Genomic DNA, 15,724 nt, shown 5'->3' with positions numbered 1-15,724 from the left:
TTCTTACTTACATGTTTGTGTGTGTGTAGGATCTGACCGCTATTGGAATAACTAAACCAGGTCACAGAAAGAAGATAACATCAGAGATTAACAAGCTAAGTGTTACAGAGTGGCTGCCTGAGCATAAACCTGTGAGTACACGCACACACAGACTTTTTAAACCAGTCAAATAGATGCTTGTATGTCATTGCTATGCCAAAACTTTGATTGGTTGATCATGACACGAAGTGTCCTGTGGGCTAATATTCTGAGCTACCATGGGAAGCTACAAGCTACTGCCTGCTCAGCGCTCTTATTTCTGGCATTCTTACAGGCTAGCCTAGGAGAATGGCTATCTTCTGTTGGTCTAAGCCAGTACCACCAGATGTTAGTGCAGAACGGTTACGAGAACATCGACTTCATCACGGACATCACTTGGGAAGACCTGCAGGAAATAGGCATCACCAAACTGGGTACGACAAACAAACAATGCAGTGCTTGTTTTGTTTTTCCACTGTGAAACTGTCATGCGCCGTGGTGCGCGGGCACGAAAGGATCCAGGCGCAGACTCCGAGCTAACAAAAAGACACTTTATTAAAACAACGAAAGGCGACCCGGGGAAAGTAGAGAGCAAAACAGAAACTAAAAATCCGGGGAAACAATGACACGAGGAAGCCGGGATCGGGACGGCGGGGGGGATAGAACAGAACCGTGGGAGCTCGGGAGGGAAGTGTGGCAGTCCGTGGGGGCAGGAAGTCCGTGGAATGGCGAGTGGGCCAGGTGAGCGCCGCGAGATCCAGTTGAGCCGGAGGACAGGCAGGTAGCAGACGCCGAGTAGAAATCACTGTGGGGATGACTACGGACTGGCGTGGAGCATCCGTCAGCGCCGGATTAAGTGGATCTCCGTGTAATCACCGGGATGGAGAGCAGGTGTGCTAGTGATGGCCCAGCCCGGGGGCGTGGCTACCCGAGCATCACGCATTCCACAGACCATGACAGAAACATGAAAGTTAAGCTACAATATCCCCTACTAATCACAAGACTCTGCATGTGGTGTATAATGTGGCCAACATTCACATTTGAGCATAGCTTTATGTATGTTAGGTGCACTTAATAGAGATGAAAGTAACCAGTAATCTCAAAAATAAACGAGTGAAGTGATTAAAATGCAGACTTAAAACCAGAATACGTATATAAGCATATGCAGAGAGTTTGGAAAGTATTCTCAGGGCTTCACTTGTTCCACATAATGACGTGTTACAGACTCCAAAATGAATTAAGTTAATTTTTCATCTCAAAATTCTACATATACACCATAATGAGTGAAAAAAGTTGACACTCAAAATTGAGATCAGGTGTGTCCTTCTTCCACTGATCATCTGTCAGACGATGAACTTGATTGGACTCCATCTGTAATAAATTCAGTTGATTGGACATGATTTGTCTCACACCTGTCTATATAAGGTCGTACAGTTGACAGTGCATGTCAGAGCACAAACCCAAGCCATGAAGTATATGTTAATGATGAATTATGAAGACGTCTTTTAGATTTTCTTACAGGGAAGCTAACTATTCCCCCAAAATACTAGCACTCTGCCTCTGGGTGCTGAATGGTGCATGAAGGGTTTACGACAGGATATCTGTAAAAAAGAAGCCGGTTGAAGATTTCTGCTGCTAGAAATTTTCTGTTGCTAATCATTTCATGACTGAAATAAAAGCTAAAGTAGCTCTACAGTTCTGTGGCATCCCTAAAATTCAAAGAAAGGTCATTTACTACACTCAAAACCTGAGCTTTATTCAATATCTTGACCCCTATGAACCCCCCTAACCCAAAAAACTATAACGAGACTGACCTTTTTGGACTACATAAAATATAGTAAACTTAAAATATCACACCCAGCATCTAAAGAGTGGGAGTTCTGAGTTACAAGTTCTCTGTCCACGCCTCCCCATCTATAAAACATTTACTAGCTAAACTGGTTAGTGTTGCCATGTTAGCTGTAGCGTTTTTAGATAAGCTAGCTTCTGTAGCCTTACAGTTTTCTCAGTTAGTCCGGTTTAGTTTTCTGTTCAGGAGTTAAGGGAAAGTGCACTGACGACAAAACAAATTTTCAGTGAATTTGACTTGTATTACCTGTGTTATGCCAAACTGTAATTCCACTTTGTTAATGCTGTAGGCCACCAGAAAAAGCTAATGCTGGCAGTGAAGCGGCTGGCTGAAATGCAGCGCAGTTCAGATGGGCGGGGCTCCCTCCGAAAGAAGCCCCCACCAATCACGCAGCAGCAGGAAGTCATGTCGATGGATAGTCCTCCCCCAGATGGTGAGATCATTCAGGAAAATCTCAGCCTGTACAGTTTTAACTCCATCTTTAATTGGAATTATCTGTATGTTTCATTTGATTGTGAAACCAGTAAAAAAATAAATCATGTTAGAGTTGCTTTGGTCGTCTGCTGGTCAGATAGACTGGTGGTCCACTCTTCTTTGTTCTCAGTGGATAGTCCTTGAGCCCATCTCAAGTCCCCCATCAGACCACAGCTTTCAGACTGGTTGGTTTGGCTATCTTGCACATCTGTTGACATCTGTGACACCTAACTTACTTTACAGATGGCTGTGGAAATATCAGAAGCTTCCCTTCACTTGTCTAGGTGGATTCATACAACTGTCTAAAGACTGTATTTAGTGCATCTTCCTGAATGAAAGTCTAGTAAGCATCTTTATTTTTGACACTTGACCAAATCTGAGTAGAGCTCATGCTGTTTGCAGTTTGGGGGTTAGGTTGACTGAGCCCATAATGAAGCTACTAGATTGAAAGCAACTGCTGTGTAACAGTGGTAAAGCATTTCATCTGAGTTTCATTTACTTAATAAACCTTTTGTGAGATAAAAAGATAAGATTTCATTTATCTTCATCTGAGTTTCTCTTTGTCTCTCTTCAGAGGTCATGTCTCCCAAAATGAGCACCTTCCAGGACAGCGAGCTGAGCACTGAGCTACAGAATGCAATGACCCAGCCAGTTCAGGAGGTCAAAGCTCAGCGAACACGCAGCCTCAGCAAAGACCACGATGAGGTGCTTACAGGCGGAGGAGGAGGTGGAGGTGGGCCACCTAAGAAGGAGGCCCGGACTATGAGGCAGCAGAGCAGCCAGGGAAGCGCGTCCTCTCACCGAGGCAGTGTATCCTCACAAGGCAAACATCGTCACTCTCATTCTCACTCGCAGCCTGCACCTCCCTACACACCCCCACACACTCCTACCAAGACCAGGACCTCTTCCTCCTCGTCCACATCATCTGTGCAGAGCACGTCTTCCCCACAGGCCAAGCCCAAGCCGTCCCCACAGTTCATCCAGGGGGAAAGACCTCAGTCACCGCGCTCACATCCTCCTCAGTCTCCAACCCATCGCGGAGCCCCGTGCCAGCTTCAGCCCCAGCAGCAGCAACCTCAAATGCCGCCGCAGCACCAGGCTCACCCTCACCCTCAGCACCACCCACAGATGCAGGCGATGGAGGTCAGGGAGAGTCAGCAAGTCCCAGTCCTCTGTCTCCCACCAGAGGCAGAGTTAGCAGAGGAAGAAGGACCAAAGAACTCGTCTGTCCAGAATAAACGCGCTCACACGCTCAACCGATACGCTGTCTCAGATAGCGAGTGCGATGAGAGAGGAAGAGGAGGGGGTGGAGGAGAAGCAGAAGCTGACGTTGTAAGCCAGAGCTCAGCCGCTGTGAGAGGGGAAGGAGGGAAATACGCCACAGTAACTCACCGAGTCAGCCGTAGTCACTCCGTACGCAATCAGGAAAAGGGCGCCAACCGAAACCAGAGCCAGTCGTTTGCTCTCCGTCAGAAGAAAAAAGGCCCACCCCCACCACCGCCCAAACGCTCCAGCTCAGCCATCTCCACCTCCAACTCCAACCTGACAGATGCCAACACGCAGCCGAATACGCTCACCACTACTGGGGGGATGCTGGATGTGCCTTACTACCAACAACGGCGGGCCAGCGACCTGGGGGTGTCCGTGGAGACAGCTGCCGTGGAGACGAGCAGCGTTGGCAGTGTGAGGAGCATTGCCGCCATGTTAGAGATGTCTTCTATAGGGGGAGGAGCCAAAGGCATGGCATTGCAGAAGAACTTTTTGCAGGTAATGTATACAGAACTTCATTTCTCTAACATAACACTACATATATGTTTATTTATTCATATGTATGCTGTAACTAAGTGAAATATGGTTGTTGTGCGTTCAACAGGTGGGGAAAACACGCGATGCCATTGGTCTGGATGGTGAGGTGGTAAACCGACGACGAACCATCAGCGGCCCCGTCAGTGAGCTTGTGGCTGCTGCAAGGCGCGACCAGCCAACTCCTTTGACTTTCCCCTCTCCCTCCACCCAGCCTGAATCCTCCCCTCCTCCTGTTAATTCCTCCTCACCCCAACCTCCATCCTCACCCCACCCCAGCTCAGGAGGTAGTGGCAGCTCTTCAGAGAATCTGCCTTTTGCAGAGGAGGGAAGTCTGACCATCCGCCGCCAAGGTCGAGGAGAAGGAGAAGGACAGGTAGCTATCAATATATATGTTTGTCTGTCTGTCTATCTATCTATCTATCTATCTATCTATCTATCTATCTATCTATCTATCTATCTATCTATCTATCTATCTATCTATCTATCTATCTATCTATCTATCTATCTATCTATCTATCTATCTATCTATCTATCTTTTGCATTATCTATGTAATGTAATGTGCTAAAGCTAATGTATTGCAAATCCATAGTCAAGCTTCTGTGTTCTGTAAGCTTTATTTGTCTTATCCATTTATCTTTGTCAGTGTTTTTTGACTGTGCAAAAATGACCCCTTATCATGAATGTATGAATTTTCCGTTAGTGTGTATTTTGTGTATGTCTGCAGGGTGACGGCGAGGGTCACCAGGGAGACAGCAGCTACGCCCAGGAGGACATCTCCAATGCTGAAGCCACGGCGACCTTAAAACGACGACCCCGCAGTTCCAAGCCCCACACCAACGGCTCTGACTTCACCCTTCAAGAGTCATCCACCGTCAAGCGACGACCCAAGAGCCGTGACAAAGAGCCCGAGGGCTACGCAGAGCTGGCCACAGCCAACGGGGAGCCTGCGAACACCGGGCAGCCAAACACCACGCAGCCAGTTCCCTACCAGAACGGCACAGCCACAGTGAAACGCCGCCCAGTGTCTGATGCTGGAGTGATCGAGCAACCGCAACCTCAACCTCAACCTCAAACTCAACCACAAGTGACTGCTGTTCCTCGCAGGGACAGCTTGGACCAAGGAGCTCCAGTGGCAAATGAAGGTGGTCCTGTGAGGAAACCAAAGCCTCCAGTCTCCCCAAAGCCTGTAGTGGCACAGATAAAGAGACAGGGAGGACCTCAGACCCCACCGCAGCCTGTATCCAACAAACGAGTACCCCTACCAGGTCCGGGGACACCTGGAAGTCCAGGTAAACACAGTGGATTTGGGTGTTTTGTGTACATATTAATTCCAAATGCCCTTCAGGAAGTTGAAGCAAAAAAACAGTGATGAAAAGGCAAGCTGAAAAATAATTTTACAAAGTGTATTTTCATGAGTAAAGAGTATTTCATGCTACCCGGTCAGTCAAAGCTTATCGGTACTGGAGGGGTTTCAAACAGCGTTATAGGCCCGTATCAGCCAGTCTTAGATAGTGTTTATAAAGGAAAACAGCGTATTTCAGCTGCTCAGTGATCCAGTCTTTCTCTTTGCTCTCTGTGTAGTGGAAGGAAAGAAGATCCCTCCACCAGTTTCACCCAAACCAGCGCCACCACCCACAGCGCCCAAACCAGCCAAGCTCATCCACTCTGTAACTGGCCCCGCACTGTCCACCCCAGCCTCTGCCCCGCCCAAGCAGCACTCTGCAGTGGCCCGACAGACCAGTTCACCGCCCTCCTTCCCCCCATCTAACACTCCCAGCCCGCCGAACGCCAAACCGACGAGCCCTTCCTCCCAGAGTCCCCACACGCCACAGACACCCACCACACCACAGACACCTCAGACTCCTGCCACTCCCAGCCCAACCCCTCCGCCTGTCAAACCCCCACGATCCTCCATCGGGGGGGTGTCAGTGGACAGCGGGATGTCAGGGGGCGGGGTCACGGCGCCAGCCGCCACGACAACAGAGTTCGGAGTGGATTCATTGGTGCACCAGAAGTTGGAGGAAACAAGCGCTTCGCTGGCTGCTGCTCTGCAAGCCGTGGAGGATAAAATACTACGACAGGAAGAGTAAGGACCACACTCACACACACACACACACACACACTGACAGTCATGCTGTTAACAACAGTTAGCCACACAGAAGCATCTGGAACGTTGTCCTTCAGTAGGTGTCTACTACGGATTAATCTCATCAAGTGAGATCAGCAGACCACAGTCTAAGGGACTGAAAACTAGCACCCACTCAACATAGGTTGTGAGGATTTGTGCGGAGAATTCAAACACTTAAGGCCTTTGCAGACAATCACATTCAAAACATACTTGATTTGTTGCATAACAGCTGAAGTACAACTATAGATGAAATCTTCTTGCACATTAATAATAATATAATCCGGTACCATTCAGTGGAAATGTACAGTGGGGCAAAAAAGTATTTAGTCAGCCACCGATTGTGCAAGTTCCCCCACTTAAAATGATGACAGAGGTCAGTAATTTGGACCAGAGGTACACTTCAACTGTGAGAGAGAGAATGTGAAAAAAAAATCCATGAATTCACATGGTAGGATTTGTAAAGAATTTATTCGTAAATTAGGGTGGAAAATAAGTATTTGGTCACCTCAAACAAGGAAAATCTCTGGCTCTCACAGACCTGTAACGTCTTCTGTAAGAAGCTTTTCTGTCCCCCACTCTTTACCTGTATGAATGGCACCTGCTTGAACTCATCATCTGTATAAAAGACACCTGTCCACAGCCTCAAACAGTCAGACTCCAAACTCCGCCATGGCCAAGACCAAAGAGCTTTGGAAGGACACCAGGAAAAGTATTGTAGACCTGCACCAGACTGGGAAGAGTGAATCTACAATAGGCAAGCAGCTTGGTGTGAAAAAATCAACTGTGGGAGCAATCATCAGAAAATGGAAGACATACAAGACCACTGATAATCTCCCTCGATCTGGGGTTCCACGCAAGATCTCATCCCGTGGGGTCAAAATGATCATGAGAACGGTGAGCAAAGATCCCAGAACCACACGGGGGGACCTGGTGAATGACCTGCAGAGAGCTGGGACCAAAGTAACAAAGGTCACCATCAGTAACACACTACAACGGCAGGGAATCAAATCCCGCAGTGCCAGACGTGTTCCGCTGCTGAAGCCAGTGCATGTCCAGGCCCGTCTGAAGTTTGCCAGAGAGCACATGGATGATACAGCAGAGGATTGGGAGAATGTCATGTGGTCAGATGAAACCAAAGTAGAACTTTTTGGTATAAACTCAACTCGTCGTGTTTGGAGGAAGAAGAATACTGAGTTGCATCCCAAGAACACCATACCTACTGTGAAGCATGGGGGTGGAAACATCATGCTATGGGGCTGTTTTTCTGCCAAGGGGACAGGACGACTGATCCGTGTTAAGGACAGAATGAATGGGGCCATGTATCGTGAGATTTTGAGCCAAAACCTCCTTCCATCAGTGAGAACTTTGAAGATGAAACCAGGCTGGGTCTTCCAACATGACAATGATCCAAAACACACCGCCCGGGCAACAAAGGAGTGGCTCCGTAAGAAGCATTTGAAAGTCCTGGAGTGGCCTAGCCAGTCTCCAGACCTCAACCCCATAGAAAATCTGTGGCGGGAGTTGAAAGTCCGTGTTGCTCGGCGACAGCCCCAAAACATCACTGCTCTCGAGAAGATCTGCATGGAGGAATGGGCCAAAATACCAGCTACTGTGTGTGCAAACCTGGTAAAGACCTATAGTAAACGTTTGACCTCTGTTATTGCCAACAAAGGTTATGTTACAAAGTATTGAGTTGTATTTTTGTTATTGACCAAATACTTATTTTCCACCCTGATTTACCAATAAATTCTTTACAAATCCTACCATGTGGATTCATGGATTTTTCTTTCACATTCTGTCTCTCACAGTTGAAGTGTACCTCTGGTGCAAATTACTGACCTCTGTCATCATTTTAGGTGGGGGAACTTGCACAATCGGTGGCTGACTAAATACTTTTTTGCCCCACTGTACCTACGCCTGTGATCACAGGATCACTAGCAGTATACTGAAATACAATGCTCTCTCTTTTTCCATTTCCATTTGTTTTTAATGTATCACAGTTGGAGAAAAGACTTCATGCTCTGTTAACCCTCTGAGGTCTGGGTCATCATCGATAGTGACCCTAGCCCTAACTGTAACTCCAGGCAAGTCTTGGCAGTCAGGGAACAAAACGGTGTGGGATAATTAGGAAACTTCTGAGGGAAACCTGGTCTTGTTAGTAGAGCTGGCATCCATCCGCCCTGAATGGATGAATCAGCTCTCATTTGATTTGTAGAAATCTGGCCAAATTTATTAAACCCCCCAAAACGTGACTATCCAGAGATGGGACCAGGAAGCATATTTATATTTATTTACTATTAAATCATCTCATATCTTCACACACTGAGGTTAATTATGGAGTTCCACAGGGTTCAGTGCTTGGACCAGTTCTGCTTACATTATACATGCTTCCCTTCCTGCTTCCCGTCTTCCTCATCAGAAGACATAGCATACATTTTCACTGCTATGCAGATGACACCCAGCTCTGTGTGTCCATGAAGCCAGATAACACACACCAATGAGTTAAACTGCAGGAATGTCTTAAAGACATAAAGACCTGTATGTCCTCCAATTTTATGCTTCTAAATCCAGATAAAACTGACATTATTGTACTGGGTGGCATTACCTTGGCCTCCAGTAACACTGTGAGGAATCTTGGAGTCATTTTTGACCAGGATATGTCCTTAATCCAAAATGCTGCAGCAAGAGTCCTGACAGGGAAGAGAGATCATATTTCTCCTATATTGGCTTCACCTCATTGGCTCTCTGTTAAATTCAGTTTAATTGAATTGAAAATCCTGCTGCTCACTTACTTGTTGTTCCCAGAGTATTTAAAAGTAGAATGGGAGGCAGAGCCTTCAGTTTTCAGGCCCCTCTTCTGTGGAACCAGCTTCCAGTTTGGATTCAGGAGACAGACACGATCTCTACTTTCAAGATTAGGCTTCAAACTTTCCTTTTTGCTAAAGCATATAGTTAGGGCTGGACCAGGTGACCCTGAATCCTCCCTTAGTTATGCTGCAATAGACGTAGGCTGCCGGGGGATTCCCATGATGCATTGAGTTTTTCCTTTCCAGTCACCTTTCTCACTCACTATGTGTTAACAGACCTCTCTGCATTGAATCATATCTGTTATTAACCTCTGTCTCTCTTCCACAGCATGTCTTTATCCTGTCTTTATCGCAGCAGATGGCCCCGCCCCTCCCTGAGCCTGGTTCTGCTGGAGGTTTCTTCCTGTTAAAAGGGAGTTTTTCCTTCCCACTGTCGCCAAAGTGCTTGCTCACAGGGCTGTTGGGTTTTCTCTGTTGTATTAATGTAGGGTCTACCTTACAATGTAAGGTGCCTTGAGGTTGAGGTTGTTGTAATTTGGTGCTATATAAATAAAATTGAATTGAACTAAAATTGAATATTTACAGTTTTCTTCTCAACACTTTAATTTTTTTTCACCGTATGTCGTCCAAGTTGACATTTCTGATGCCCAACAAAAACAAAAAGTTTGGTTTTTATTTTTTGTTTTTGATGTGTTAGAATGTTTCTTTTTTTTGTTTCTTGACCACCAAGACAAAAAGGGCACATTCTGCTGGCACAGGTTAGGGTCATTATAAATCATGATATAAGTGATGCTGAGAAGTCTGTTTTTGTCTGAACTCAAGACCTGCTCACTTCAAAAATAATTTTAAAGGTTAATTTGAAGCTCTTATTACTCAAAGCTGCATATATGCAGTATTGTTATCCTCGATTTGCATTAAAATACACAACGCTGAAAAACGACTGCCCCACATCTTTCAATTCAGTTCAGTTTGATTTATACAGTACCGAATCACAACAACAGGCGCCTATTGTAATTTAAAGACCCTAAAGTAATACAGAGAAAACCCAACAATCAGACAACACCCTATGAGTCAACACTTGGCGACAATGGGAAGGAAAAACACACGTTTAACAGGAAGACTGAGGCTCAGGGAGGGGCAGCTAACTTTACATTATTGTTTTTAGTCTTTGCTTTTTATTGTTAATAAACTTGTGGTTCTGTCTGTGTGTGTGTGTGTGTGTGTGTGCGTGTGTGCGTGTGTGTGTGTGTGTGCGCGCGCCTCTAGCTCTGTGGCCGAGCAGAAGACCACAGTTAGCATCCTTGACGACATCGGCAGCATGTTTGATGACCTCGCCGACCAGCTTGACGCCATGTTGGAGTAACTACAGAAACCAGCCGGTGCGTCTCCTTAGCAACGCTGCATCAGAAGTGACTCAGTTGGCACAACGGGCAACACGCCTCTCTATCTCGCACCTTCTCCTCATCCTTCTCTCTCTCATCATTCCCCTCCACCCCTCCCTGTCATCCATCCGTCGGTCTGTTGCTGCGCCATCCCCTCCTCTTCCTCTCGTCTCCTGATGATAACGGAGCAGCACCGCAGGCCCGGACAGACTTGGCAAGAGAAGGAGAGAGCAAGAAAGAGGAATAGATAGAGAGACTAAAAGAGAAATGTTGGTTGGGGAAAGGACCAAAAACAAGTGATGGAGGAGAGAAAATAGAAAAAACACACAAATGACGAGAGATGAAGAAATGCAACAAAAAGGAGGAGACTGCAATCAAAATGTGAGTCTTTAAAGAACTCTTCTGCTCAAAGCGAGCAAAGAAACAAAACCAATACAGAATGAAAAACCAACTGTGTAATGAATCATAGTATGGTATGTGTACATTATAAGCATGGAGAGTTTATATCTACTGAAAAAGTCCTGCATTAGCACAGTAATATATAATATACTGATAAATATCAATCTTTAGCTCTTTGGTTTGATGTCTTGGTTCTGTGTGGAATGGTGACCTCTGGTGTTGTGATGATGTAAATGACTTGATGGATTTTTTTTTGTTTTTGTTCTTTATCCGTGACCAAAACGAGACTATTCAGCTCCTGAGGTGTGTGTGTGTGTGTGTCTGTGTGCACGCGAGAGAGAGAAGGAGAGCAATAGGAACAGGGTGGTAGATGTATGCATGTGAGTGTTTCAGGATCAGATTGTGTTTCCTGTCCTGGCTGCATCTCTGCCACATCTTCGTCATCACCCTGTACACACACACACACACACACACACACACACACACACACACACACACACACACACGAGAAGCACAATGCAGTCAGATTGATTACAGACACCCACACACACACACACACGTACACAAGGGAGCGTGCACAATTAATAAATAAAATAAAGAGAGAAGGGGAGGGAGAAAACAAAAGTGTACAGCAGGTTGTGTTTGGGACAAAGTCGGTCAAATTCATTTTGGAAAGGATTTAGCCATAGGAGGTCGAAGCCACCATTGGTGAACATGGAATACATGATTAGAGGCGGGTTAGGGCTTCCACCTCTGATGGCTTATACCTCAGAGAGTTAAAGGGGTTACATGCATTTCGTGAGGTAAGGTAAAGGCAGTAGAGTCAGGCAAGTGAGCAAAGCTTAAACTGGTCTTAGCTGCTTCTAAGTACTTTGCACAGTGCAGCACAAGCACCACAGTGAAGCTGAACGTCTAGAGAGACAAAGCTTTGCCACAAACTCAACTCAGCTCAATGAAAAACTTGTTCTGACTAAAGAGATGTTGCAAATAACTTCAGGTTTCCCAGTGTGTTTCATTTTCAGCTTTGTGCAGTGGTTGCTACAGAGCACCTGATACCATTTTGGGGCCTATTTGGAGTCGCTGTGCATTCAATCTGTCCAATGCAGAGTCAGAGTAGAGTCTATAGAGGTTTTTTCCAACACTTATTAACTAAAAACAAGTATTTGAAAACAGATCTCAATATGTCATTTATAAATGCCCCCACAGCACGATGCTGCCACCGCCGTGCTTCGTGCTGTGAATTGTGATTATTGATTATGACGAGTGTTTTACTCCCCGGGCCAAGCTTCTTCCAGCTGTTTCTCTCCTCTCTGATCTTAATGTGTGAATTCTACTTCACGCCTTCTCACTCAGTCTGAAGCCATCAGATTTACAGCTGTACTGAACTTCGTTGTGACTCGACAACATCCTCGTGTCCGCAGCCCTTTTACATAGCAGACACGCCACGGCGGGAAAAGCAAAAGTGTAAATGGAACTACATTTAAATGTACCTGTAAAGTCAATTACACAAAGGTGTTTTCATTCGATCTAGATATTTGATTCAACTATCTGCTATTAAAGCCTCTTTTTCTTTTGATAAAACCTATATAAAAACTACTTTGATTCACTGTGTTGGCCAATAAAAAAGATACAGTCTAGCTGAGTCTGCAGACTGCTTTTAGTCAATGATTTTCCACTGAATTCCTAATATTCATGACAAAATACCTGCATTTAACCTGTTAAGAAGGTCTTATGGTACTACTCCTTTACTAAGATAACACGCTCCCTTCCACTGACAACCTTTCTATTGCTCTTGTCCCACACACTCCCAAACACCCACCCTATGTTGCCATGACAATCTACATCACCACCATTGTAATCGGCATTACCATGGTTACTACACGGTGCGATCACACCGTGTACATGGGATGAAAATATAAAAAGTATTCAATTGGAGGAAGTGGCGGCAGAGATGTGTGAAGCCTGGTGGTTTGTTTCGAGTGCAGCTCCTCAAACCAGAAGTTGGCGCAATACTGAGATTCTAACTGCACCTCTGCCCATTAAGAAAACCAAGGTTTCACAGCACGCTGGCAGCCACACTGTTTATATAAATGAATAAGAACTCAGAGAATAGTCGTGGTATTTAAATTACGATCACATAGAGATTATATATATATGGATATTTGAAAAAAATATATAAGAAGAAGTGTATTTATGAGTGTGTTTCATTCTGAAGACTATTTTTAAAGTAAACAGATCTAATCTGAGTGTTGAATCAGTTTGCTTCTTCATGCTTAAGTGGTCTGAGCTGATGAACCATTGTAGGATAACATGTTGGGATGTTTCCAGGAAGTGTTCTTTTATTATTATTATTAATATTATTACTATTATTTTGTATTGTTTTTTTCTGCGCCTACATGTGTACATGTGTCCTGGTGTGGCGATGTGTATAGTATAAGCAATTCTTGTTCCGTTTTGTTATCTTTTGTATAGTTTTAAATGTCTTTGTTTTTCTTTGAAACATGTGCCTTGCTTTGTGATTTTGGTCTGACTTCAATACAGTAGATGGATATGTATAATATAAGGGCATCACTCTCTTTTTCCAGTTTGCCATCTTACTTGATATCTTGGTATGAAAATCGTGCTGCCCTCCCCAGCACCACAGAGTTGTGATTTTTAATCCATAAACTCAGCCGACTGAATGAAACGTTCAGTTACTAGCATAACCCCGGTTCTCTGAAAACCAGGAGAGGCATTTCACTCTAGGAAGCACCCTCATGGAAGCTCCGCTACCACTGCATCATTCTAAAGACAGACCAATCACTTCAAGGATATGGGTCCCCCCCAACCCCTTTTGTAAAAGCCCCTGGCACCACACCAGGCACAGAAATCAGTGTGCAGTTGGCTTGGATGACAGAAAATCAGTTTTAAAAAAATACCTACATTTTAGCTTCTTCTCCTGCTTTTGTGAAGAAATATGTTGTGGATCTGTTGTGTTAGCATGTTAAGTTTTACATTATCACAATGTTTAAGAAAGTTTTAGAAAATAAACGTGGTTCTACCCAGTTAGCTGAGAGGATCAATGCCACTTTCAGAGTGAAGCCACAGATACCAGCTGGTTAGTTAAGGTTTGCTTAAAATTAAAGGACTGAAAACTCTCTGGAAAAGCTAGCTAGCTTCCTAGGGAATATTTGATTTGTTTCATTTGTACAAAAATCGATGTGTGATATCTACAATTATCTTCTGACATAGCAGGAGTAGTTCTTTTTTTACAGTTTACATTCATAGTGCTAAGCTAAGCTAAACAGAAAACCACAGTCTCACATGTTGTCCGCTCAATTTGAACTCATTAAGATAATCATATAAACTGAACAATGAGATATAAGTTCAAGTTCAACTTTGCCCGAGACTCTTTGGTTTTCATTCCAGCTAAAACTTTAGTGTAAGAAATTTGCTAACCACGGCTAACAACCAGCCGGAGGTAGTTTCATGCTGAGTGTAACTATCTCCAGGTCGATGATCGTTAACGTTTTTGTTGTCTACGTTTTTTCTAATTACATAATTGAAATTTTAAACTTGTGCAAGACTGTTAGATTTCATTCCTGTTAAGAGTTTGTGATATTTTGCATCAAATGTACGCTGTGTAAAAGATGTTTGCTTAATTATGCTAACCGTTAGCTGAAGGTAGTTCTGCTAAGCTACGCCATGAGAGTGGTATCAATCTTCTGATCTAGCTTTGAGTGAAAAGCTACCCCAACCCACTATATCCCTCAAAACATGGACAACAACAAATAGTCCTGTCATAAACAGTAATGGCTCAATTTCTTTTACATCTTCCTTAGCTTAGTTAAGTAAATTGTTACTGAAAGTGATTGAGCCAGCTGTCACCAGATGTGTAGGTGCATATTTCTATGAAATTTAATTTTTTTCCCCTTGAGTTATTTTTACCTTGTACCAAACTGTCCTCTGTTATTACAAACTAGATGTCATTGTGGTGACATCCGACAGATGCCTGGTGGTCTGACCTTTGAGGGTTGGCTGTACTGTGTGCAGCTTACAGCTGAGACACTTTCGCTTTTTTATCCTTCATCATATCAGAGATAAAGGTTTGCCTTTTTCAATCCTTCCTTAGGTCTCATTTTGGTCATCCTTCATATCGTAGGAATTATTCTGAAGTGTGTTTTGGTACTTGGGCGTTGGGGTGAGGCTACTAAGGTGAAAAAACCCACACACAGATGGTCAAATAAGCTGTGGAGAAAACGTACTTTTCATCCCTTGTTCTTCTTAACAAAAGATGAAGCCAAACTGTTTTTATTTGATTTTCCGCCTGTGCTTATCTGAACAGACACCCGAGTGGTGTCTCCTCTGCTCTGCAGCGACTGTATGCGAATGCTTGAGAGAGTGTGTCATGTGTTGCTCTGCTATTGACTGTGTGAAATCTGTGTGTGTGGGAGTGCGTGTGTGTTGTAGTGACTGGACAGTGGTGTGCTTGCAGTGACTGCATCTTATGGCCATCTGCTCTGAATAAATAAATGTTCTGTACAAACTTCACAGCCTCCTTTTGTTTGCATTTTTATTTCTTGGTGACAGGAGTCTCTGCAGAGCACAATGTAGCTGTTTATGATTCGCATGAGACCTTATAAAATTAGCAAATGTTTCAAAAATATTAAAAAAGATTGATTGTAATGAGCCATTCAGCCATTCTAACCGTAATCCAACCTCGTGTAAAGGCTGGTGAACATCCACGCTCGTTCTGAAAGATAACAGTACCGTAATACTGGACAGTGAAATTTGAAATGTTAATACCTTTGAAATGGTTGCTTCAAAGACCAGGAGACTCAAGACAGCAACAAGTTGGAGTCAGTCTGTGATTCATTGATA

General features: G+C 44.4%; 1 protein-coding gene across 1 annotated transcript in view; it reads left to right on the top strand.

Annotated features, from left to right (window-relative positions):
• The window catches only part of caskin1 (CASK interacting protein 1), a 118,236-nt gene extending 102,844 nt beyond the window's left edge, over positions 1–15,392 (top strand). The window contains 10 exon segments of the mRNA XM_082530019.1: positions 30–131; positions 314–452; positions 2,157–2,300; positions 2,916–4,108; positions 4,215–4,520; positions 4,849–5,437; positions 5,730–6,094; positions 6,096–6,234; positions 10,350–10,610; positions 10,613–15,392. Coding sequence (XP_082386145.1) covers positions 30–131; positions 314–452; positions 2,157–2,300; positions 2,916–4,108; positions 4,215–4,520; positions 4,849–5,437; positions 5,730–6,094; positions 6,096–6,234; positions 10,350–10,610; positions 10,613–10,716 — 3,342 coding nt within the window. The 3' untranslated portion in view covers positions 10,717–15,392.
• Positions 15,393–15,724: the final 332 nt, after the last annotated feature.

Source organism: Aulonocara stuartgranti, assembly GCF_965226115.1.
Source record: "Aulonocara stuartgranti genome assembly, chromosome: 4".
Lineage (NCBI taxonomy): Eukaryota > Metazoa > Chordata > Actinopteri > Cichliformes > Cichlidae > Aulonocara > Aulonocara stuartgranti.
Note: the sequence above shows the minus strand (reverse complement) of the source record. Positions and strands in the feature narration are given on the sequence as shown.